General features: G+C 46.4%; 1 protein-coding gene across 2 annotated transcripts in view; it reads right to left on the bottom strand.

Moving 5' to 3' along the window:
- Nucleotides 1–14,466, bottom strand: part of Tnn (tenascin N) — a 67,123-nt gene extending 52,657 nt beyond the window's left edge. Inside the window, exons 1-5 of one of the 2 annotated variants that reach the window (XM_087194344.1) lie at nucleotides 14,373–14,466; nucleotides 7,708–8,150; nucleotides 5,940–6,314; nucleotides 4,985–5,248; nucleotides 740–925 (exon numbers count right to left, since the gene is read on the bottom strand). In XM_087194344.1, coding sequence (XP_087050470.1) covers nucleotides 740–925; nucleotides 4,985–5,248; nucleotides 5,940–6,314; nucleotides 7,708–8,116 — 1,234 coding nt within the window. In that variant the 5' untranslated portion in view covers nucleotides 8,117–8,150; nucleotides 14,373–14,466. Of the gene's footprint in view, nucleotides 1–739; nucleotides 926–4,984; nucleotides 5,249–5,939; nucleotides 6,315–7,707; nucleotides 8,310–14,372 lie in introns of those variants that run through there. The other variant, XM_013075339.3, reaches the window with a different exon arrangement.
- Between the last annotated feature and the right edge of the window lie 10,555 nt (nucleotides 14,467–25,021).

Genomic DNA, 25,021 nt, shown 5'->3' with positions numbered 1-25,021 from the left:
TTCCTTATGGCACAGTCTTCAGACTCCAGTGGTTAAAGGCAGGCAAACAGCACTGTGTGGGGGGCTCCCACTCAGCCACTCCATAAACATCAAGAACTCTAAAAGAGGTTTTCTCAAGAAGGAACTGGGGGAGTAGATGGCAGAATAAGGATTCAAAGAGGATTTAATGTGTGGCAAATAAGCCTCAGGACTCTCAGTTTCATGGACATCTTCCAAAGCGCTGTACCTAACTAGGTAATCATGATTGTGTATGATTTTTCTTAAAGAGGGCCCTGAAAATTGCATCAATTTCAAGCACTGAAAACTTGCCCTACCCTTGTGTCTCCAATTCCTGACTTCTAACTCTCAGCAGAATTAGTTCCGTCAGAGTCACCACTCCAGGCCGAGCACACCCTTCCAGGCATCATGCTTAACAAAGCAATCTCACCCCCTCCCTACACACACACACACACACACACACACACACACACACACACTCCTCCAAAAGGAAGGTCCATCCCAATACACCAACAGGGTCTCACTTGGGAGGACACTTCAGAAATGTGCTGTTAACAAGATGCACTGGAAGTCCAGCTCTGGGATGCCAGAACAGAGTCTGCAGGGCTCTGAAACAGGCCCATGTGGCTGTTTCACAGGTCAGGGCTTGAGTGCGATTCCAAAGGTCCCAGGACCCTCTGTGTGCACTGTGTCCACCTCAGCATCCACAGTGTCACTTCGCACCCCCCTTGCTGGCTCTCACCAGTGATGTCATATCGGCTCTTGGGTTCACGGCTCCTAGGTACAGTGACCTCAGCCACCTCGTGCCCTGTCAATGGGCCATACTGCAGCTTGTAGTAGTCTACCTCAGTTGGGGGATTCTCCCACTCCACATCGAGGGAGTTCTCAGTCTCTTCTGTCACCCAGGCAGTGCCAACCACAGCAAGATCTAGAGCAGGGGTCAGAGAGGGCAAGAGAAAGTGATGAGCAGAGGAATGAAGGTATGAAACAGATCATCAGCTACTGAGTCAGCTCCCTCCCTGACCCACTGAGAACTGGCTGCAGCCCCAGGACAAAGAGCTTCAGGGGGCTCTTAGAGCCACCCAAGTAGCAACTCAGCTGTTCTTTTCACATTTTCCATCAAAAGAAACTGTGTTCTGCTCCCCTATGCCAGGCAGCGCTTCCTGTCCAAGCTGACTCTGGCCAAGCCTGACCCTTAGCCCTCAGGCCGACCATCCACACCCCCCAGCCAGGGCCCACACTGCTCTAACCAATGCTTGTCCTTAGGTTACTGAGTCCCTGTCCTCAGAGACCACCTCAGGATGAGATACACAGGCCCCTCCAGGTAAAGTTGGGGAAATGTATCTCAAGTTTTCTATACCAGCTCCTTCTTCCACCTCCCAAATCATAGCCTTTCCCTAAAATTCTCCACCAAAGATTGACCTAAGGCAAAAACAAGAAAGTAGGTGACTTTTAATTTGGTTCTATGTATCCTCCCTGCCCCTTCCACCAGACTTTGGTACTCCCACCAGGTCTCTAATCTCCTTGTGCTGCCTCACCTATCTGTCTTATGAATAACAACAGTTATCACACATCTGTATTCATAGTAACGTACTTAGGGCTAAATGTTTGCACTTCCACTTGGAAAAAAACATGAAATCATAATAATTAATACAAAGAAATGGGCTGCTGGAAAGAACGTGGCTCTAGGAAAGAACGTTCAGAAGGGCAGTCCTGGCATCTTTGAAGAGCACTTCAAATTCTAACAGTTGTATGATGGAGCTTGGCCTTGAAATTTCAAGCAGGGTGACTTAAGTCTCCTAGATTCCCAGGCCTGTCCCCTCTGCTGTCCCATCTCCATCTTAACTGCCTGGAAGCATTTCTGCCCAGGCTGGCTGACCACATGTCAAGGAGTGGAACAGGAAACCAGTCCATCAGGCAGAGTGTGAACTCACTGACCTCAAGGTCCCTTAGCCCTGAGTGGCCCTAATTTCCTATTATGGATAAAGAACCTCACTGCACCCTTCCTCTGCAGCATTTCCTCTCACTACCAGCTCCTGCCTGTGAATTCTCCTTCCCTATTCTGTTTTCAGACTTCCTTCAAAGATGGAATTCCCTGAGGGTCAAGTGAAGAGAGTAATGAAGGTGATGAAGGGTTGGAGAAGCATCCTACACGGCTTAAGAGAATTGGGAAGGATTCACAAATGAAAACAAAGGGATTTAATGAGAATGTTCAAGATCATGATGGGGATAAGTACTGCTCAGTCTGAGCTTCCCCTGAGGAGCAAAAAAAAAGACTGGGTTTAACCTGAACCAGATTAGACAGAAAGACAAACTCCACAGTAGCAGGATTTTACAAGTCCCAGGGGAGCTGCTAAGCCTTTCAGAACACATGTCCCTGTCTTTCCCTGGGAGGCTGGATGCTGTCCTGCTGTAGGCAGACAGAGACACAAACAAAAAGGCAGGGAGGGGCAAAGCAGCCCCTGCTGGCCAGGAGCTGGCCTGGCTCTAGCAGCTTGGTGTTCTCCCCGTGGATATCAACCATTTCAGCATCAGCATCAGACAAAGCCACTCTGTGACCACATTAGACCAAGACAAAACAAGCCTCTCCTGTGGCTGAACACAGACAAAAACATGGCTATCGTTCCCACAAAAGCCCAATGGGAATGACAGCCACTTCTTTCCCATTAAAGTTTCAGCCTGCCTCTAAATGAGATTCATTAAGATACCAAACCCCGAATTACCCCCACATCTTGACAGCATCCAATTCAAAGCAAATCCCTGCTTTCTTAAATCCTCCCCCAAATTAGCTAACCCAACCCAAATTTTATAATCAATCCATTCTTGCACCCTCTTACTGGGATGCTCCCGCGATTTTCCAGTGTACATTCTGTCATGCTAAAACAATCAATCCAACTCGTTCAATTACAGGGGTGTTTCTAGGGGTCTCCAGCTGCAGGACTGACACAGGCCATCACAAACCATGCCCTCAAGCTTCCGAGTCTCTCTCTCCTGGCTTTTTCCAACACTGTCCATCCTCACTCCTCCCTATTCCTGCCACCAAAATAGGACATGAAGCCTGATGTTTCTGCAAAGACAAATGCAGTACCATCCTTCTGGGCCTCTCCCCAGGATTTTAGGGTAGGATGGAGGCAGTGAATTTTTATTAGCACCTAGAACTGTGCCTGGCACATGGTAGGTACTCAATACAAATGTGCTGAGTGAAGAGCTAAGCTACATGAAGAACTTTCATGAGGAAACAAGAATTTCTAAAGAGGATAGCTGCTAGGCAGACACTTAGGGCAAGCTCCTGTACTTACAAGCGGAAAGCTCCTGGCCTTAAAGATTGTTAACTAAAACAACAAACAAACAAAAAGACTGTTAACTACCTTCAGAGTTGTTAAAGCTAAAGGCCTTGAGAGAGATGGACAAGGAATCAGACAAAATGGCCAAGTCACTCTTTTTTTTTTTTTCATGATAATACTAAATTCTCTACACAGAGGCATTCAAGTCCGCCATTTTTTTTTTCAGCATGAAATATATGACCCCAAACTGAGGATGCTCAGGAATGGGTCCATTTCCACATGTGATAAGGAGTATTTCCTACATGAATTTCAATAAAAGCTCCTTGCTTTCTTTGTTCAAAGGAGAACACTGCTTTTAATGTTACTTTTGGGCCTCTCCTTACTTGCTGCAAGTAATAAGCCTCCCTCCGCTATTTTATCTCTTGGTTGTTTCTCGGCTTTGCACTAACCAAGAGGCAAACCTACTGCATTGGTGTGGCAGTTAGGGTGAAGCATCCACTTGATTGGCTTTAGAACCCACCCAGGGATTGATGGAGCCCACTTCTGGGTGTGACTGAGTGGGTCATGGAGGTGTGGCCTTGGGTCCATGTCTGGTCCCTCTTCCTTACTCTCTGGCACTGTTGCTCTGTTCTGTTTTCCTACAGTCATGAACTAAGCAGCATCACTCCACCACACCCTTCCACCATGATGTTTCTGCCTTGGAGCCAACCAGCTACGGACTGAATCCCCCAAAACCATGAGTCAAATTAAACCTCTCATCTTTCAAGTTAGGGGTGTCAGGTATTGTGTCCAATGATAGAGAAACTGACTAAAACAACTGAGTTACATAGGCAGTGATGCTTCTCCTTCCAAACATGTTGGTGATACTAGATGGTGCCCTGGAGACTATGTCCTTCCAAGCCAGCCTCCACCAGTCCTTGATCTTGCTGTTTTTCAGGTTATGACCTCTAGGAATTAAGTTAACCAAGGCCTTTGCCCTTTGGCCTCTGCGTTCAGCCAGTGGGGGTCACCAGCAGAACAGAGCGAAAGAGAAAGTTCAGGTGACTGATCTTCACTTCCTCCCTCCAGAACACAATGGAAAGCTGCAAGCCTCTACCAAATGCACCTACACTTTCCCACAGCTTTTTTGAGTCCAAATACTAACACCCACTTTTTGCCCCACTCAGGATGAGAGGGATCCCACTGATGCTAGACCTAGAGTGTCAAATTATCCAAATCCTACCCACACCTCTGTAAACAGCCCCTTCCTTAAACCACCATATTTGTGCCCTCTTTCCTGCTGAGATGGATCTAACTGACACAGGCAGCTTCAGTAGCTTCAAACCTATCTGAATTTAAATTTGATAAGTAGCCTTGGAGGCCAAGGGAGGGGACAGGGATGTAAGTGAATTCTTTGGCTCTTGGTGGGGCTGGGACAGGGTGCAGAGCAATCAGACTTTACTCATCTCAGGAACAAGGGACTCTTGTACCGCACTTGGGCAGGCCACCATTACTGACTTGGAGGACCTGATAATGGGGGGTGGGGGGTCAGAGAACTGGAACTCTTCTCCAAAATCTAGGACTGCAGCAGCTCTAGTTTTCCAACCTGAAATTAGAGCAATGGCCTGACCAACAGAAGAGTACTGTATCTTCAAAGAAAGCAGGAGGAGACATTTAACACGGGGTCTTCCTGAAAGATCAGAGGCATCTGGTTGCTTCCTCACCTGTGGTGGCAACCAGGTGCTGCGGGCTGCTGTGAATGTCTTTCTTCACATTGCGCAGGGTGACTACGTACTTGGTTCCAGGCAGCAATCCAGGAATCTCATAGGTGTGCTGCTCCTTGGGCACCTGGATCTGCTTGGAAGAGCGCTCCTTGCCCATGGGATAGTAGCTGAGGAGGTAGTGGTCCACGTCGCTGGAGGGCTCCCAGCCCACCAGCAGGGAATTCTCGGTGCTCTTCAGCAGCTGCAGGCCCTGAGGGGGGATGACTGGTGCAGAACAGGACAGGTGAGAAAGGGCGGGAACTGAGGGACAGAAATTCCTGCCAACGAGCAGCCAGTGAGGACTGCTGCCTGCTCAGCACTGTGATGGGAGGCCGGGAGGGTGCCACACACACCCAGGAAGCTGTGGTCTGGCTAGGAGGCAATGCGGACTCCCTGCCCCTGACCCGCACCTGTGGCCATTAGATCACCAGTAAGACTAAGTGTCCTCAAAGCTCAAGTCCCAAACTAGCATCTGCATCACCTACGACCTTGTAGAAATGCAAATTCTCAAGCCCCTTGCTAGACTTGCTGAATCACGACCTGAGGGGTCAGGGGGATTGGCAATTTGTTGTTTTGCTGTTTGTTTATTCTGTAATAAGGGATTAAACTCAGGGCCTTCTCACTAAGCTATACCCAACCTTTCTTTTTTTAAAAGACAGGGTCCAACTAAGTTTCTGAGTTGCCCGGGCTGGGATCAAACTTTTGATCCTCCTGCCTCAGCCTCCTAGAGTGCTAGAATTACATACAGGCCTGCGCCACCACCCAGCAGTCTGTTTTAATGAACTCTCGAGAGGATTCTGCTGTAAGCTAAAGCCTGAGACCCCTCAACAAGACAATGTGTAACTGGTGGTTAAAGGTTCAGGGGAGACCTCGGGTGGAAGGTAAAGTGACCGCAAGGACGCATCTCGGCTCTCACCCTGGGAGCAGTCGGGACCCGTGAAGCCCAACTCGCAGTAACACTCGCCCGTGTCGCAGAAGCCGTGGCCGCTGCAGTCGCCGGGACAGCGCTGCTCGCTGCAGTCCTCCGACGTGAAGTCTTCCTGGCACTGGCAGACGCCGCGCACGCACACGCCGTGGCCGCTGCAGTCCTGCGGACAGGCGGGGTAGGCGCAGTCGGGGCCCACGTAGGGCGCGTCGCACACGCAGCGCCCATCCACGCAGCGCCCGTGGCCGCTGCACGCCCCGGGGCAGCTGGGCAGCTCGCAGTCCGCGCCCTCCCAGCCCTGCTCGCAGTGGCAGCTGCAGGTGTCAGGGGAGAAGGTGCCGTGGCCGCTGCAGTGGCGGCTCAGATCTGGGACGAAGAGGAGAAGCAGACAGGTGGGTGGAGAGTGGGTGGAGGGCAGGCCCTGACCCTTGGGCTGGGGGAGAGAAGGTGTTGGTTTCGGGCCTGAGGAGCAGGACTGCTCCCTAGGGGAGACTGGGCCGGCCCTTTCCAGCTGCATGCTTCTCCTTTGCCTGAGGAGATGCATGACCCTTCCCCTGCCCTGGTTCCTTCCCTCTGAATGAAGGGTATTATTCAAGGCCTTTCTAGGAAAGGGACTTATATGCTCCTTTGGTGGCTGGCTGGTCGCTGGCCCAGGGAGGTGGCCTGAGATCCAGACAGGTGGGAGTCTGTCTTCTCCTGGTGGGTGGGGCTGGACTTACCAAGGCTCCCTTGTCTAATAAGCCACGGTGAAGGCTGAAAAGATGGACTTGCAAATGCTACAAACCAGGCCAGTCTCAATTCTGGGCCCGCGGCGTGGATGTGGGGATTAACCAAGTTCCCCTCTCCCGCCCTGCATGCAATGAGCAGCTGGAGGGCAGGCAGTGCGAGCCCTTCTCCAGGGAATTCCCTTCTCCAGCTTCTTGGAATACCCCTGTCCCTTCCTAAAGACACTCCTAGAGTGGAGGCTCTCAGAGCAGGTCCACACTGTTTTGTTCATGGCCATGTCCCTAGCACCTAATTCTGTATCTGACATTCAACATGGGCTGATAATCATAGCAGTTCCTTTGGATATAAAAATGTATGCCGAAGTACCACTCACTGTCATCCACTTTAGTCTGGGCAGCTTATGTTTGAAAAGGGTGGGCCAGAGGAAACTTTACTATGTAAAAATCAAATTGTCACATTTTGTAGCTAATAGTTCAGCTTCCTGGATAGCTACCCTAGGCCAGCAATCTGATAGAAACCCTCTCTAGTTTTCAGAGCGATGCTAGATGATACAATTGGGCACTGAGGCAGATGAGGGGAGAGAAGTTTGCCCAAAGTCGCGCTGGGCAAAGCCACATCTTTCCTCCATAGCCATTCCTTCCCCTTTGAGAAGAGTCGGGTCACAGGTGAGAGGGCCCCTGGAAGCGTTTGAATTCAGAAGCATTAACCCAGGAGTCTACTCAAGAGCTGCCGGTCCCTGTTCAGGCCTCCAGATGCCCCTGAACCTAGCACCCATGAATGAAGAACAGGGAGGAGGGCCCCCAAGAACTCAGAATGAGAGGTGAGGGGCCAGGGATTTAGCTCAGTGGTTTCGATGCCTGCTGCGCAAGCACAAGGACCCGAGTTCGATCTCCCGTACCGAAAAAAAAAAAAATTACAGAATGAGAGGTGAGAACGTACCAGACTCAGAGTGTTCATGAGGCTCATGGAGCAACTGGCACATAGTAGGTGCTTGGTAAGTGTTTGTTGAATGAATACCAGGTGGTAAACTCACCAGCAGCGCCTTGGCAGCAGCGCTGGACATTACACTGCTCCTTCAGCTCTGCCATCTCTTCCTCTAGTTTCTTCACCCGGGCCAGGAGGTCCTGGACACTATCTGACAAGTCGCAGCCCTTCTGCGGTGTCTGGAGGCGAATGTTGTGCCTGAAGATGAGATTCTGCTCCTCTCCCTCCTCCGCCATGGCCAAGAGTGAAGTCCCATCATCACTGAGCGACTGCGGATCGGCCTCCACCTGCACCAGGGTAGACTTGGGCACCTCAATCTTGTAGGTGTGGCTGACAGTCACCTGTTGGTCCTTGTTGCTGCAGCCAGGAGGCTCCGGAGTGGCTGGGGCCGAAGTCACCAGGAGCACAGAGCCCAGCAGGAGCCCCAAGGGGAAGCCGAAAGTGCCCTGGAGACCCATCCTCGGAGAGATGGAGCAGACCCTCCGGGATGTCCTGGAAGGTGCAGAAGAGACCGTGAGATTTGCTGAGGGGAACTGCGTTTTTAAGACTCTGAGGGGCCACTGGAAGCTGACAAACGAGCAGAGAGAATTCATCCATCTCTCTTGAGGCTCTGAAGCAGACATCTTCCTTTCCTTCCTCACCCATTGCCCATTCTTGCCTCCTCTGGAAGTTTCCACTGGTCACGCCCCCGGAAAGCCCTTCTGAGCACTCACGGTCTCACAGGCCCTGGCCCGAACCCTCTACAGATGGAATGGAATGGGCAGCAGCACACTGTCCAAGTCACTGCCTTGGACTGGGACAGTGGAAGGCAGGGGTGAAGTCAGAATGAGCAGGGGGTGGCAGGACAAAGACCAGTGCCTGACTGGCCAGGAGGAACTTAGAGGTGGGAGCTTGGCTGGAATGAGCTGCTTGGCAGACAAGAAGGAGGCCTCGGCGGGGAGAGACCTGCGCCTCAGATTTGGGGAGGCCAAGTCTGTGGCACCCAACAAGGCACGTTCAAGAGCCTCCAAGAGGGCAGCTGGTTCTGTGGCATGGATGGGCTGCCCCTGGGCAACCGTGGGAGGAGATGATGCTGGCAGGTAGAAAGAGGAATCTCCGAAGAACCCACATTGAGTACTGGAGCAGCACTGGGGCATTTGGTACTACAAACATTTCAATCCCAGGCCTCAACTGGGAGAGAAGAAAAGATGTGGCCCGGAGCAGACTGAGGCTCTGATATTGAAATGGATTTGCCTTCACAAAAGTGATTCTCTTCCAAGACCAAAAGCAGCCCGGAAAGCTCAGGCATCAGCTTGCGATTTCTATGAGCGGATGGGGGCACTGGAAGGCAGGTGTAGGGTAGAAATAATGATGTTTTATAATTGCCTTCTTAAAAGGTTCAGCCAAGTAATAATTCTCCACTTAATGCTCAGGATGAGAACTGAGACTTAGCGCAACATCCCACTGATCTGCTGCTGAGTGCAGACCACAGAGCCAAACGCAGGCGCAGAGTGTCCTTGTGGAGCTGTTAGTAGGTGCTAAAGCGCCTACTGTGTTCAGCGCAGCACATGAGTTTCTGCTGTCCAAACCCCTGCTGTGCCAGACAGCCACAGAGTCAGAAGAGCTGACCTTTCTCTCATTTCTTCTATCCAGCACCCACCCCCAGCCCCTGGCTCACAGTTCCTGAGACTGAAATGGAGTGCAGATGTTTTTCTGAAGAAGTTCTGAACGGATACAAAAAGAAGCCAGGGACTCTTGCCATAAACCACAGCAAGGCCTCCCAGAGCCCCATCTCACAGTATTTGATTTTGAAGCCTGGAAATGAAAAACCCCAGAAGCTCCTGCAGAAGCCCTCCATGTCTCCTGTCCTTATGCTCGGAGATGTCCTCGCTAAATATAGCCCTTCAGATTCCACAGGTTGAGCTCAGATTTTCCTGGGCAGGGTGATTGCTAGAAAGATGAGACGAGGAAACCCTCAACCTAGTACTCTGCGAGTGTCACAAACACGAAGGGAAGCTGCTGGCGCTTGCTGCAGCATGTGGCAGGAGACTCTTCCTTGAAGAGCATGAGGAAGGGGTGACCACTCCACTCTCCAGTACACACAGCACACCGCAGACTGAACTTCTTGGGGGTGGGAAGGGGCGAAGGGGCACCAGACATCACCAAGAAGAATGCTGGAGGATACGTTTCTGAACAGGCACTCTTACTCCATTGAGTGGAGCGTCCCACAGAAAGTGGGGCAAATGCTGCTGGAATGCATGAGGCAGAGGGCATTTACATACAGGAAAAGTGTGTGCAAGAATCCACAGGGAACCAGGTGTCCCATGACTCACTGTCTTGAGGCTGATCATGTCTTAAATTCTGACTGCAAGAGGGCCGCTGGGTGCTGCAGGAAGGTAGCAACCAGATGCTTCTTTGTACAGCTTTCCTAGGACAGGCTTTTCGAGGGGGACACTGCTCACCATGAGCTTGCGGGGTGGTCTCCATCACACTACCCTCAGAGACACTTATGCCACAGGGCTCTAATTCTTCTTGGGTAGCTGCATCTACCCTATGGCTTTAATTTCCAGCCAAATACTGACCATTCCCAAGTCTGTACCTGTGTTCCCAGGTATCCCTGCTAGCTCAGAGATGCGAATAACTATAACATATTGGACCCCTCTGTATCTCCAGCCTTATGCATAGCACAGTGCTCACCAAATATTGTGAATTAAATAATGGCCACTGGAGGGTGTGTGTGTATTAGATAATGGATACCATGCCAAACACATAAGCATCAGTCTCATTTCACCCTCAAAATGCTGGCTGTCAGTTGATAGCATTCTTTGTTATGGGTGCTCAATGAGGTTAAGTAATTTGGCCAAAGACACACAGCTCGTCAGAGCAGAGATGGGATCATACACTGGGTCTGTCTGCTTCCCATATCTGGGTTCTTTGTCTCTCTGCTATGTATACCGTAGACGTGAAAAGAAAAAACAAATACAGAATTTCCTTCTTCCTGCCATATTTCTTTTAAGAGATGGATTCTTATGAAAGTAAAGGAAATGCAGTGGCTACTGGGTACTCAACAAACCATTGATAAATTGACAACCAGGGGGCTGGGGCTGGGCCTGGAACATGGCTCGGGGGTAGAGTACTTGCCTGCGCCTGCACTTTCTCTGAGCAGAGGCAAGATGATTTTGGGAAAGATGAATTGTTTCCCTCACAGGGAGGATAAGTCTGGTCACTTCTGATGAGAAGCTGGAAATTCCCTTCCTCAGAAAATACCAGAATACACCAAGACCTCTGTCCCCTGGGGCAGAAGTCAACCAAGCTGTCCTAGCAGAGAAGGATGGACTCCAGATCCTGATGGTCCTCTCCATCTTGAGAGGCGGGTGCCTTCTGTGTCACCCCACTCTTGACAAAGAAGGACACATGCCCCAGGTCAGAGAAAAAATACTACTAATACTGAAGAGAACAGTGGCCAACTGCTAGCCACCATTACAGATCTTTCTAGTTAGATTCTGGGCTTTCTCCGGCTCCCACATTACCTCATCCTGACTTTATGGTTAACCTCAACCAAATGAGAGCAGTGCTTTGGGTTTCAGAAAAACTGTATCATCATGGATTTCCAGTGCAGTCACTTGAGATATTCTGTTCCCAAATGACAGGGTGGACATCATTGACCTATGAAGGAAAATGAAAGAAGTAGGTGGTTTGGGCTGCATGGATGTGACAAATGTCACTGGCAAACTTGTCACTTCCCTTAACTCTCAGGGCTTATTTTGCTAGTGATCCATAGCTGGCCCTTGCTTGTTCCCGTGTCTGGGTTCTTTGTCTCTTTGCAGTGTGTACTGCAGACAGGAAAAGAGCAAGCTCTCAAGTGGCTGAGGAACCGACCCAGTTCAACTCATCTTAAAATGGAAACCTCAGGCAAGCAATGGACCTCAGTCCCTTTCCCCTTCAGTATGCTAGAGCGGAATGTGTCCAAGGTGGCACTGTTTCTAGGTCAACCCCTGGGTATCTGGAGATAAATATTTTTATCTCCAGTCACCGTGACACCGACCTGTCTGCACAGGTGTTCATGTAGGATGCAGGTCAGGTGTGGATGAGAATGAAGACTTGTCTTAGTGCAATAGGCTTAATCGGCTCTATAGAGACATCTTCTAAGCCCCTACACTCAGAATTCTGTGCGGTCCACCCAGGAAGTGCTTGCAGCTGACTTCCTTGCCTCCTCACCCTCTTCCTGGAGAACTCTCCATGGAGGTTGCTACCCACTAGAGCCAGGAAAGATAAAGGTGGGAGCCTCTGTTCCAGTCTTGGTGCATGATCACTTTCTCAGTGGTCAGCACAGGCATGTTTTGTTCTGTCAACCCAATTTTAATCTGCCTGGCAGAGGCCCAAATGGGTGATGATTCTGGGGTCTACCATTCTCTCAGCACTTACTGTGTGCTAGAATCTAATGCTAAGCACTTTAAAACCTTTCTCTGGGGCTGGGGGTGTAGCTCAATGGCAGAGCCTGGCCTAGCACGCACAAGACCCAAGATTCAATCCCCAGCATGGAAAATAAAATCAAAACAAACAAAACTAAACCTGTCCGTGAACACCAGACAAAGTCATTCATTCACTCACACAGGAATGAATTACTTTCTCACAGAAAGACCCTCCTTTAGCTTTTGGATCAGGCTCGACCACAATGAGAAGATAAAACAGACTCAGGTTCTTAATTCAGGGACCATTCTTCCCCACATCCAACCAAACACCCAATTCCCAGAATGACTGTGTTACTTGATACACAGGCCTATTCCCCACCACAGGCCTGAGGGGCATCTGATGGCAAATCTGCTTCAGCTGAATGAGGAGAGGCAAGTAATGACAAGTTACAATTCCTCTCTCTAGTTTAACGTGGTTTTTCACATACTGGACTAACTTTAAAGTTCCAGTTTTCCATCAAGGAGGAATGCTTTTGCTAATTTCCAAGAATTTGTGCTGCTCCAGCAGCACTCCCTGGGCACAAATGCAGATGGCAGCTGGTTGGCATTAGCATGAGTCCACTGTGGTAGAGGCAGGCAAAGCCCCTGTCCCTCAGGGAATGGGCCTGAGATCTTAACATCATCAGCTCCCAGACGGGTGGCTCCAAATGCTTCTACAGAACCTAACCCACAGTCTCATGTCTGCAGCCAGACCTGCTAAAAGCCAGGCTCTGGCATGAGTGGTGGATGGTAAGAGTTTCCATGGGCCTGTGCATGACTTCCCCATCTATCCTGTGTTTCAAACAGCTCAGGAATGGAAACCAAAAGCCATGGGATGATTTAGACTTATCTGTCCTGTTTTCCTTACTTTGGGAGCCAGCTGCAGCCCACAAACTGGGGACATAGCGGGACTCAAGGCTGTATGGACAAATGTTAGGTGCTTTCTTCCCTCTTCTCTGGGAAAATGGTACCCATGGGACTGTTTCTTCCCAATCCCCTCTCCCAACACTGTCACTTTGACTCTGAGTCTGCAGTGATCACTCAGCTGCCAGAGACCCTGTGTCTTCTGGGCAGGTCCTGGGCTTTGCCAGCTGCCCGTGCATAGCTCTGGCTGAGCAGGTGTCACCTGATCTCCTGGGGACACTCTGGCTTCTCTAAGAATCCGGTGGCCTTCAGCACTGTGGCTAATCTCCATCTAGATGTGGGTAGCTTGTTATCTTTATGTTGAGACATGTTCTTTTCTTTCATGCTTATATAAACAAGTACCATGCAGGGCTGGGGATTTAGCTCAGTGGTTCCATCGACTTCCTTGCAAGCGCAAGGTCCTGAGTTCAACCCCTGGTACCAAAAACAAAAACAAGTACCATGCTCTTAAGTGAAACTCTGCTTATTCTTGCTCATTTTCTCCCCCCTTTTTCTAACTTTCTCCCAAATGCAAAAGTTAATATGTAAATAAAAAGTCAGACCTCTAAAAACTAGACTATTGCATTCTTTTTTCTTTCTTTCTTTTCTGTATTAAAGATGGCATTCAGAACCTTCATACCAGGTGCATCCTCAGCCCATTTTTACTTTTTATTTTAAGTCAGGGTTTCACTGAGTCACTCTTAAGATGTTTCAAATTTATTTCTTTGCGGCATTATGAGGGCATTTGTATGAAAACTTGGGGAAAAGAATTGTCTTCAGGCCTGAGGATGTAGCTCAGTGGCAGTGCGCCTACCTGGCAAGCACAAGGTCCTGAGTTCAATCCCTGGTACTGGCAAAAAAAATTATCTTCTTACAAATGATAATTAAAATCTACACAATTAAATGTATAAATCTCAAAGCCCTTCAAGTGAATTTGCAAACATCATCTTAATTAGTACACAAAAAAATCCAGAAAGGTAAAGTTCTAACAATTTCATGATCACAATTGAAATAAAAATTCTGTTTTAGGATTTAAAAGAGCAGTAAGATGGCAGATAAGAAATTACCAAAAAAAGAAGACACCTCTGACATTATAAAGAAGCCAATAAAGAAAAACCATGAGAAGGACATACCAGACTCAAAAGAAACCCTTTATCTAAAAATGTACTGCTCCAGGTAGAAACCAGGTCAGCACAGACTGCACCTGGCCAGGTAAGGAAGAGCCCCGAGAGAGGGCAGAATATAACACAGGTCCTGAGAGACACCGTGCTTCCTACTTGAAACCTAACCTGAATTACATGGCCTGCATGCCTTGACTCCTGACCATCCCACCGGGCCACCTTCCTGACGCAGGTAAAGCTTTGGCAACTGCCTCTCTTACCTGGAAGGTTGCCAGTACTGCTTTCCACGCTCCCCCACCTCCTGGGCTGAGACCTGAGTGTGGAGACCTCGGTGCTGGTCTGCCCCTCGCTCTGTTCTCTTCTTGGCTCCCTTCCCTGGGTTTTTAAATCCTATCTAGGCCAGAGGAGGAGCCAACAGAGACTCTGGGGTGTTCTCCTCCCTTCCCAGCAGGGACTCCTTTAAGGACTGAGAGGTTCATTCTCTTATTCTAACCGAGAGAGAAAACAAATATACATTTCCCCCTTCTTTTTTACTTTGATTACACATCTGCTAAAAATACTGGAGGCTGTTTCCATGTAAGTGGTTCCAGAATAAGGGTATTTAATAAGTTTGCATGCCTCCTGGCCAGGAGCTGAGCCTTAGGGTTTGAAAGTGCATTTATAAAGTCACCTTCTCTTTTCCCTGTTTCAGGCACTCTGGGACCTACTGTCTCCTACCTTTAAAGCAGGAAAAGATGGCACAGAAAGAAAGGAGCAGAGACCCTCAGGGACGGGTCCTGCTCTGGCCCCACCTCAGCCCTCCATGCTGCCACACCTGAGAGAGCTGTGACACGACAGTGGGCTGGGGCTCTCAGGCCCACAGTGACCACACCTTCCAGACGCCGCCGCAGCCGGCCTCACAGGAGCCAGGTAAGGCCAGCAGCGCCCTGCCAGGCCACCCGCTTTGCCATCAGATGGACACTTTCGCCCTTCACACGAACCAGAGCAATTTCAACAGGTCGCAGGCTGCTCCTCCCTGCCCTTCCCAGGGTAGATTCTAGAGGAAGCCAAGCAAGGGCTTTCCAGTTCACCCGTGGGGCCATCGAGTGTTGCTGGGGGTAAAGAAGAAGGAGGAAGGCAGGAGAGAGAAAGAAGAGTTGCCCCGGCACCTTTGCTACCGAGCCAGGCACATCCCCGCCTGTCACTCAGGAGGCCAGTACTGAAGTACTGAGCTTTTTGTTATTCACAGGGCAGCCAAGCTTGGGGTGGGAGAAGCTCTCAAACCCTTCTCCCTGAGGACGGGGTTCAGGGATAATAAGCAAACTGTGGGGACAGGAGATGAGAGGTGAGGACAAGTGACCCAATTGGGAGTCTGCACATACAGAATCAGACTTCCTGCATTTTCCGGGATGCTCGTTCACAACATGGTGGCACTAGTGCACTCTGAGGGGGACTTTGGCCCTCTGCTGTCAGAAGATCTCTGCCCCAAGAGAACGGGTGTGTGGTTCCAACAGGTCTGAACTGCACCCAAGTGGCCTCCAACTCTGAAGAACCACTGTGACCCACAGGTCGGAGGAGTCATCTGGAGCACAGCAAGGGGATACTAGCAACCTGTGACTGAGGTCTGTGACCTCTAAAGTTATGGTAAAAACAAGCAGAGCCCATTGAGTGGTTTATTCAGTTTTCCCTCGGTTTCGGCTGGATGGGGAGCCAGGGCGCCTGTGTCTGAAGCTTACGTCCTCTACTGGCAAATGACTTTGACTCAACCTCTGTGCCTCACCTTACTCCTCTTTCGATGTTGCAGTTATTGTAAGGACTGAGCAAGTTGATACATGTACAGAGCTTAGACTCTACCCAAGGACTCTCAGTAACTATCAGTTGCTATTGTTGTGATGTGTGTGTGTGTGTGATACTGAGGACTGAACCACACTGAGCCGCATCCCCATCCATATATATATTTTTTTCTTTTTTTTTTTTTTTGAGACAGGTTCTTGCTAACTCACCCAGCTGGGCTCAAATTTACACCCTCCTGCCTCAGCCTCCCAGTGTGCTGGGATTACAGAGGTGTGTGCATCGTACCTGGCTTTATTCATCTTAGGTATTCCACTAAGCAGTCTTCGATCATCCCCTCCTCAGTCCAGATGGATCCGTAGTTCTCTGCCCTTCTTCACTTAAACCAAAGCACACGTGCTGTCTGCCTCTGATCATACATGGCGGTGACTGGTGTGCTGTGAAGCGGGGACTTCTAAGACTCCCCAGCCCCAAGCACCTCTCTTCTCCCTTGAACTTTTTCTCTCTGCTTCTTAAATTTTAAAATCTCTTCTGGGGACTCCTATTCCATGAAGTTGTTCTATTCTTAATTTCCTTTCACTAACTCTCCCCACAAGAGTAGTTTTCACTTTCTGTCTCCTTCACCCCAAGGCCCATGTGCTCAGTAGATGGAGCTAAACCAGCACTTGGAGCTCCCCAGGTCCCCCAGGGCAGCAGTGTAAGCAGGAAGATGGTCTCCCTCTCCTCACCCTACAGTGCAGGAAGGCAGCATCACCATCCACAGCACACAGCCACCTCTATCCAGGGACCCCAGCCAGTGGGAATGGGGAATGGGAAAGGGACAGGGCAGAGGGGAGGGCGTGCTCATCCCTTACGGACACAAAAAAGGATACAGCTGCAGTGGCACATGCCTGTAATCCAAGCTACTCAAGAGGCTGAGGCAGAGGATCACCAGTTTGAGGCCAGCCTGGGCAACTTAGCAAGACCTTTTCTCAAAATAAAATAAGAAGGACTGGGGATATAGCTCAGTGATAGAGTACCACTGAGTTCAATTCCCAGTACTTCCCCCAAAATGTGTAATCATTTCATTCTTGCAGAAAAATTGCAAAAATATTACAAAGAAGGGGCCGGGGATTTAGCTCAGTGTTTCCACCGCCTGCCTTGCAAGTGCAAGGTCCCGAGTTCGATCCCTGGTACCAAAAAAAAACAAAACCCCACAAAAATATTACAAAGAATTCCCATGTACCCTGGACCCACATATTCCAAATATTAACATTTGTTGCAGTTATTTTCTTGTTGCTGAGACAAAACACACTTTCTTTATCCATTTATCTGTTGATGAGCATATAGAATGCTTCCAAGACTTAGCTAATAGGAATTGTGGTGCAATAAACTTGGGTGTGCATGTATCACTGTCATATGATGTCTTTAACTCTTTGGGGAAGAATGGAATTCCTAGTTTTACTTTTTTGAGGAAACTCCATAGTGATTTTCATAGTGGTTGTACTAGTTTGCACTCTCATCAACAGTGTAAAAAGGTTTCTGTTTCCCTACAGCCTCACCAGCATTTGTTATTATTTGATTTCTTGATGATGGCCATTCTTCTTCGGGTAAGATGGAATCTCAATGTTTTAATTTGCATTTCTCTAGTGTCCAGTGATGTTGAATGTTTCTTCATATATTTATTGGCCATTTTTACTTCTGTGAATTGTCTATTTATTTCACTTGCCAATTTTGTATTGGGTCTTTTGTTTAAGGAGTATAATCATTTTTTTAGTTCTTTTTATATCCTAGCTATTAGTCCTATGTCTGAAGAATAGCTGGCAAAAATTTTTTCCTATTCTGTGGTTGTCTTTTCATGGGGTAGGTTATTTCTTTTGCTGTGCAAAAGCTTTTTAATTCGATATGATCCCATTTGTTGATTCTTGTACAATCAGGGTTCTACTAGGAAAATTCTTGCCTGTGCCTATGACTTCAAGTCACTCACCAGTTTTAATACCCGTTGTTGATTCTTGCCTGAAACAATCACTTGGTATGATGACTGCCAAAAGTGACTCTTCTAACTCCATCTTTTCATCGATGTTTATTAGGTGGAATTCTGTCATAAAGAAGACATTTCCCTGCTTCTACACTGCCGTTTTTATTATTTCCCTATGTTCAAACTGACTTGTATTTGTTTATTCTGTGGGGTGTACTCCTTTACTATCATTATTTTTTGTGTTGCTCAAGTTGCCACAGATTTGGCCAGGGAACCCTGCTCATGCTGGTTCCCGTGTGTTTTTAACACACCCTCATCATTCTCTGGCACAGCAAGATATTCTAGGCCTATTTGGATTTCTCCTGCCACAGCCTTAGAACTAGTCATTAATCCAAGGAGCCCTGTTTCCTTTCATTGGAGACTGAGGCACACTTTGACTAAGAGCACAGCCTGAAAGGAGGGTATACAACTTCTACTGCCTCTCATTGGCCTGAATCTGGTCATGTGTTCACACTTGGCTGCCAGAGGCTGGAGTATTTCCGTGGCTGATCTTGTGTTCAGCTAGAGCTCAGGAGCAAAGAAGGGAAGGGAGAATGACATTGATGGACAGCTTGATGTCAGCCACAGCACCCACTCACTCACCACTGGCAAAATGTTCCTGAATCGTGAAATCTCTTTATACTTCTCCCCTGCCCAATAGTCTCCAAAAACTCTCATTATTTACAGGATCAGGCTTCTAAAGTCTCTGTAACTGCTCCATCACACCTCTTCCTATTTAGCCCCCTATCCAAACTCTTCTCTTACTATTTACAAATAGAAACCATCAGACTCAACCAACTCAGACTCCTCCCCATCCCAGGTAAGCATGATGCTCCTTCCTGTCTATGGCCCTGGCCAGGCAGCCCCAGCTTCTGGAGACCAGTTCTATCTCTACGTTCATGAAGTTAGCTCTGATTCTTCCACTATATCATCTGAATCAAGGTGGAATGTTTACTTTTTTTAACAGCTGGCTCCAAAGTTTTTCTTACAGATGACTGTATTTGTTGAGGAAAACTCTTGGGATTTTAAGGATGGGCTTACAATGAAACAAAGAAACAAACAAACCCCCCAAAAAGCTAAGGCACTGTGCATGAAATGAATGGGAATTGACAATGGGAAAAGGAAGACTGTAGAAGCGTTGAGGCTCAGGTCTGGAAAGAAGTAAAGTCAGTAAGAGAGTCCTTAGAAATTGAATAACTTTAAAAAATAAGGATTTCTATTGAATATTAAGTTTTTTGCTTAAATTTATATAAATCCTCCTTCATGGTCCCAAACCTTAAATTGAGTCTTCTACCCACACAAATACTTTCTCAACTGGAAAACAGGGCGGATGGAAATCAAACAAAAGACAATGATGACTGAGCCAAGAGAATCTCGAGTTAGAACCTAGGAAAATTAGCAATTTAGTGAAACCCTGTCTCAAAATTTAAAAAATAAATAAAAAGGTCTAGGGTGTAGCTCAGTGCAAAGACTCTGGGTTTAATCTTCAGTATTGCAAGGAGGGAAGGAGGGAGGGAGAGAAAGAGAAGCAAAGATGGAGCGAGGAGGGGGGGGGGTTTATATAAGGAACTCCAAGAGGAAATGGAGAGTCACAGGCCACAACATGGAGGCAGGGAAGTCCAACTCCAAATCTTGACATTCTTTCAGTTCCACGGTGTGGTCTTCAGACAATCTGCAATAGATTAAAAATGGCTCGCTGATCCTTTGCAGCTCCACCCCTCAAGATGAGTCTACTTGCCCATTCCTGAGCCTGGACTAGCTTGGTGACTTCCTCTCCTTCACAGAATATACCTAAGGGGCCTATGCTTCTGAGCTTGAGCCTCCCGGTGGCCTTGCAGCTTCTGCCCTCCCCTGTTGCGTAGAATGCCTTAAAGCAAGAGGAGAGAGGGGCCCAGCCAGCCTCGCCCAGCCCGTACCAGGTGAGCAATTCTGGCTCAGTCTACCCCAAACTGCCAAACACAGAAGTTGGAGCAAACAAATGATTATTTTAAGTTACTACAGTTTGGAGAGATTTGCTATGCAACAGTGGAAAATTGATACAGGAATCAACACCCAAACCAGAGGAATTCGTTTAATGTGAAAATAATTTCAACACATCATTTTATCCATTCCAGAGCAACCTGGAAAAAAGTTGCTTGTTCAAGTGATGGTTCAACCAACATATGATTATATCATCTTCTTTTATTTGACAAAAATGTAGGATAAAGCATTCCAATTACAGTCAACTACAGTCATCTTCCATTGTATTTGTTCCTAAAAAGAAAAAATAACCAAAACCCCAATAGACCAGTGGGCTGGCTCTGAGGAAGAATGAATCCATTGTGCATAGTCTGGAGAATTGAAGCTGGTCTAAGCTGGTTCTGGTGTGTTTGAGCTAGTTGGAAGATATGTCTTAGTATCTCTAATTAGGATGCTGCTGAATCTAAAGAAATTTTAATCAAACCTGAACAGACATCTACTGTCAGGATCTTATCTTGGCACTCGCTGGCACATTCCCTCTCCCTCTCCCCCTCCCTTCCTCCCTCTCTCCTATAAATTGTATTTATTCTCTACCCATAGGGCTATCCTCCCCATGTTCCCTTTGTAGTAAATCCTAAATTCATGCCTCTAACACTGCTTAGAGATGGGCCATCATTGACTTCAGTTGTGCAATTGCCTATAAAAATAGGCAAGAGTGGGCCGGGGATTTAGCTCAGTGGTTTCACCGCCTGCTGCGCAATTGCAAGGACCCAAGTTCAATCCCCGGTACCAAAAAACAAAAACAAAAACAAAAGGCAAGAGAATATGGAATTCAGCAAGCAGGATGGTTTATTACTCCCGTCAAGGCAATGAAATACCTTGATTCTTATCCCATCAATATTTTCTCCTCTTGGGTCAATATTGTTTGATCTCCATCTCAGTAGAAGTCAGTATCTTATTAATCTCTTTTGGCAATAACAGTTGCTATAAGCCAATGACCTGAAATGTATGGGATCAGAGAACTGAATTTACACCTATGGGCCTGGCACCTGGTAGGAGAGGACTGGTTTCTTTAGAAGGCTCTTTATGTATCACAGGCCCAAAGGTCAATATTTTGTGAATATCTATTATATTCATGATGAAAACAATTTATTGTTATAGACTAGCTAGAAAATACAAAAAATATAGAAAAGAAAATTGACATTTCTTATAATTACCATAATCAGGGATAACCACTGATATTTTCCTAAAAATGTATAAATATGTGGAGAAATGTGCACATCTATGCACACATAAGAAAAACAGTGAACAATTAAGATTATATTATTCAGAGCATTTTTCTGCCTTTAATTCTTTATATGGTCATTTTTCTCCATTTTCTTACATATATCTTCAAGGGAGTGCTTTTTAACGTTGCATAGTAGTATAGTATGTGGCAAACAATTAATTGCAAAGGAACACAAAAAATTGAGGAAGTAATGAAAAGGTTCAATATATTGATTGTAGTAGTTATTATAGAACTTTATACATTTGTCCAAACTCCTCACTTTGCTTCCTTCCTTCTTTCCTTCCTTCCTTCCTTCTCTCTCTCTCTCTCTCTCTCTCTCTCTCTCTCTCTCTCTCTCTCTCTTTCTCTCTCTCTCTCCCTTTTCTGTGGTGCTACAGATTGAACCCTGGATGCTCTACCAGTAAGCCACACCTCTAGCTGCAAAACTTTATACTTTAAAAGGGTGTGTGTGTGTGTGTGTGTGTGTGTGTGTGTGTGTGTGTGAGCCCTTTTGATTTGTTTTAAGACAGGGTCTCATTAAGTTGCTCAAGCTGGGTTCAAACTTGAAATCCTCCCGTTTCAACTTCCCAGAGTGCTGGGATTACAGGTGTTCACCACAAAATCCAGCTTTTAAAGTTAAATTTTCATGTATATAAATTATGTCTCAACCAGGGCACAGTGGTGCCTGCCTGTAATTGCAACTGCAATACTCTGGAAGGCTGAAGCAGGAGGATTACAACTTTGAGCTCAGCCCAGGCAACCTAAGGACTTAGTGAGACCCTGTCTCAAAATAAAAAATAAAAGTGGACTGGGGATGTAGCTCAGTGCCAAAGTCCTGGATTCAACCCCTGGTAATACAATATCTCAATAAATTAGACTGAAGAAGAAGAAAAGATATCCTGAAGGATCACCCACAATCTGACCCAGTGATGCCCACTTCATGGTCTACTGTTTAAATCTCTCGGTCTTGGCAGCATATGGGAATAGCGTGGGAGATTGTAACAAAACATGCCGGGTGTATCAGGTGAAGGGAAGTGGCTATGGCCCAGGCACCATTATTTTCTAAAAGTTCTTATGGTGGTTCTAAAATGGGCACCATGCAGCCAAGGTAGAGAACCTCTGACTATACAGTAAGTCACTCAGCCCAATGGGAAGGAGGAGATAAAATGAAATGGCTAAGTTTCACAATCATAAAACAGTTGGACAAATTTTGCAAAACTAAACATTTACTAGCCCACTAGTTTTTTGTCCTATTTCCTCCAAAGCCCTGCAATAGTCATATAAATATTTTTACTGAGAAATAATGCATATCATAAAATTTATTCTTTTCAAGTGTACTATTAAGTGACAGTGCGGTGGTTGCATAGTCCCAAGGTTGTGCAGCCACTACCATTATCTAATTTGAGCACATTTCATCAACCCCAAAAGAAACACCACAGCTATTGGCAGTCCCTTTCCATTTCCCCTCCCAAAGGCTATAACAACTACTAACCCACTTTATACCCCTGTGAATCTGGGTATTCTGAACATACAAGTGGAATCATATAGTGCGTGGTCTTTTGTGACTAGCTTCTTTCATTTAGTAGTGCTTTCAAGGTTCATCTGTGTTGTAGTATGGATGAATACTCCATTCCTTTTTGTGGTTGAATAATATTTCATCATGTAGCTGTACCATATTTTGTGTACCTATTCATTAGTTTATAGAAATTTGGGCCATTTCCACTCTTGGCTATTATACAATGCTACTACATGTACAAGTTTTGAAGCATATATGTTTTCATTTATCTTGTGTACTCACCTAGGAGTGGAATTGGTTACTGAGCCAGAAGGTAATTCCACATTTAATTTTTTGAGAAACTGCCAGTTTTCCAAAGTGGTGGAACCATTTCACATTTCCACCAACAACACACCAGCATTCCAATGTTTCCAAGTCCTCACCAGCACTTGCTATCATCTGTCTTTTTTATTATAGTCATGCTGGTGGGTGTGAAGTGATATCTTGTGGTTTTGATTCACATTTCTGTAATGATTAATGATGCTGAGCATCTTTTCACGTGCTTACTGGACGTTTCTATATCTTCTTTGGAGAAATATTTATTTAAATTTTTGCTCATTTTTAAATTGTGTTTATTTGCCTTAGATATTCTGGCTATTAGGCTCTCAGTAGACACGTGATTTACAAATATTTTCTCCCATTTTTTTGGATTGTCTTTTCACTTTCTTGACAGTGACCTTTGGAGCCTAAACTTTTCATTTTGATGAGGTCCAATTTCTTTTTTTTTTTTTTTTTTTTTGCTACTTGTGCTTTAGGTAAAACCTTAGTTTGTGAGCATACTTTGTTTGGGAAACATGCTTGTAATCCAGAGCACTTGTATATCAAAGTGAATTTCCCCATAAGAAATAATGGGAACTCAGATGATTCATTCCACACCCCAAATATATTCATATAAAAATGATTACAGGGGCTGGGGATTTAGCTCAGTGGTTCCACCACCTGCCTCGCAAGCGCAAGGACCTGAGTTTGATCCCTGGTACCTCCCCCCCCAAAAAAGTGATTACAATATTGTAATATAATACAAAATAACAAAAAATACAAAATAAAAATAAACGAATTAACCTCCACTTACCTTTGAAAACCTTCAGGGCTGGTGTGAGGGAGACAAGAGAGAGGAGGGTTATTATGTAGGATGACTTACTATCACCAACAGAAGTGCTGTCTATTGGCTCAGTAGAGTCTTTTTTGTGTGTGCAACTTTAACAAGGAACCTATCTAATGACACTTGCTTTTGCCTCCTTTTGAGGGTTTCGTGGAAATGTAACATTGCATTGTCACTAAACAGATTCATTGCTCACATTGCTACAGCCTTATTCGGGTGGTACTCTCCTATGAAATTTTGCATTGTTTCACATATTTTACACATCTCCCTAATCTCATTTGAAGTGAGGGATTCCGTAGCCTTTTTCTCCTCTTCCTCTGCAGATGAGTTCTTTTCCATAACCTCTTGCTGTTGGGAGACAATCACCCACAATCCTGCAGAGAGAGAGGGAGAGAGAGAGAGAGAGAAAGAAAAAAAAGAACCATTGCCTCAGTTGTGAACGCATGATGTTCAGTGTCATGTACTAATAATATTGGAAAACATTGCTCATTTGTCAAGTTAAATTTTACTAGAAATATTTGTTCCTCCTACAGAGCAAGTTACTCACAATCCAAAGTTTTGCTATATTAGAAATCATTGACTAACATGAGGTCATGAGTTTAAGCGTTTTCTCCTAAGGTTTTGTGTTTTAGCTCTTATATTTAGGTTAATGATCCATTTTGAGTTAGTTTTTTATACAATACGAGGTAAGAGTTCAACTCCCTTCTTTTAAGTACTATTAAGGATAGTGCAGTGGCTGTATATTCACAACATATGTGATAACAGAGTGCCTAATTCCCAGTTGTGACTTCTGTGTGCCAGGTTCTTAACAAATAATTTTTTTTTTTTGGTACCGGGGATTGAACTCAGGACCTTGCGCTTGCACACCAGGCACCAGAACCACTGAGCTAAGTCCCCGGCCTAAATACTTTTGATAATTTGATTTTGAGGTCAATTTAATAAGCATAGCATAATTTGTTTCTGATCAAGTTGATTGGTCTGATTCAAGTAGATCTCTCTGATCTACCAAAAGAACCAAACTGACATAATGAGTTGACAATCTTGGAGTAGTAGGAGAATCCTTAGGAGGACAGTTGCCTACCAAGCAGGACCACAATATTGTGTGGGCCATTGCTTCTCCCCTGTGTGATTTATGGCTAAATCTGGATTTATTCTAAACCAATCATCGTAGCTCTAGTCTCCCTGACATGATTTGACTTAGGAAAAGATATTTTATCCAATTCTGCCAAATGGGGCTACTGGAAAAAGTTCTCATAAATT

The sequence above is a fragment of the Heterocephalus glaber genome, unplaced genomic scaffold (assembly GCF_053883595.1).
Source record: "Heterocephalus glaber isolate CG9 unplaced genomic scaffold, H.glaber_assembly_v1.0 deba00001600, whole genome shotgun sequence".
In the NCBI taxonomy this organism is placed as follows: domain Eukaryota; kingdom Metazoa; phylum Chordata; class Mammalia; order Rodentia; family Bathyergidae; genus Heterocephalus; species Heterocephalus glaber.
Note: the sequence above shows the minus strand (reverse complement) of the source record. Positions and strands in the feature narration are given on the sequence as shown.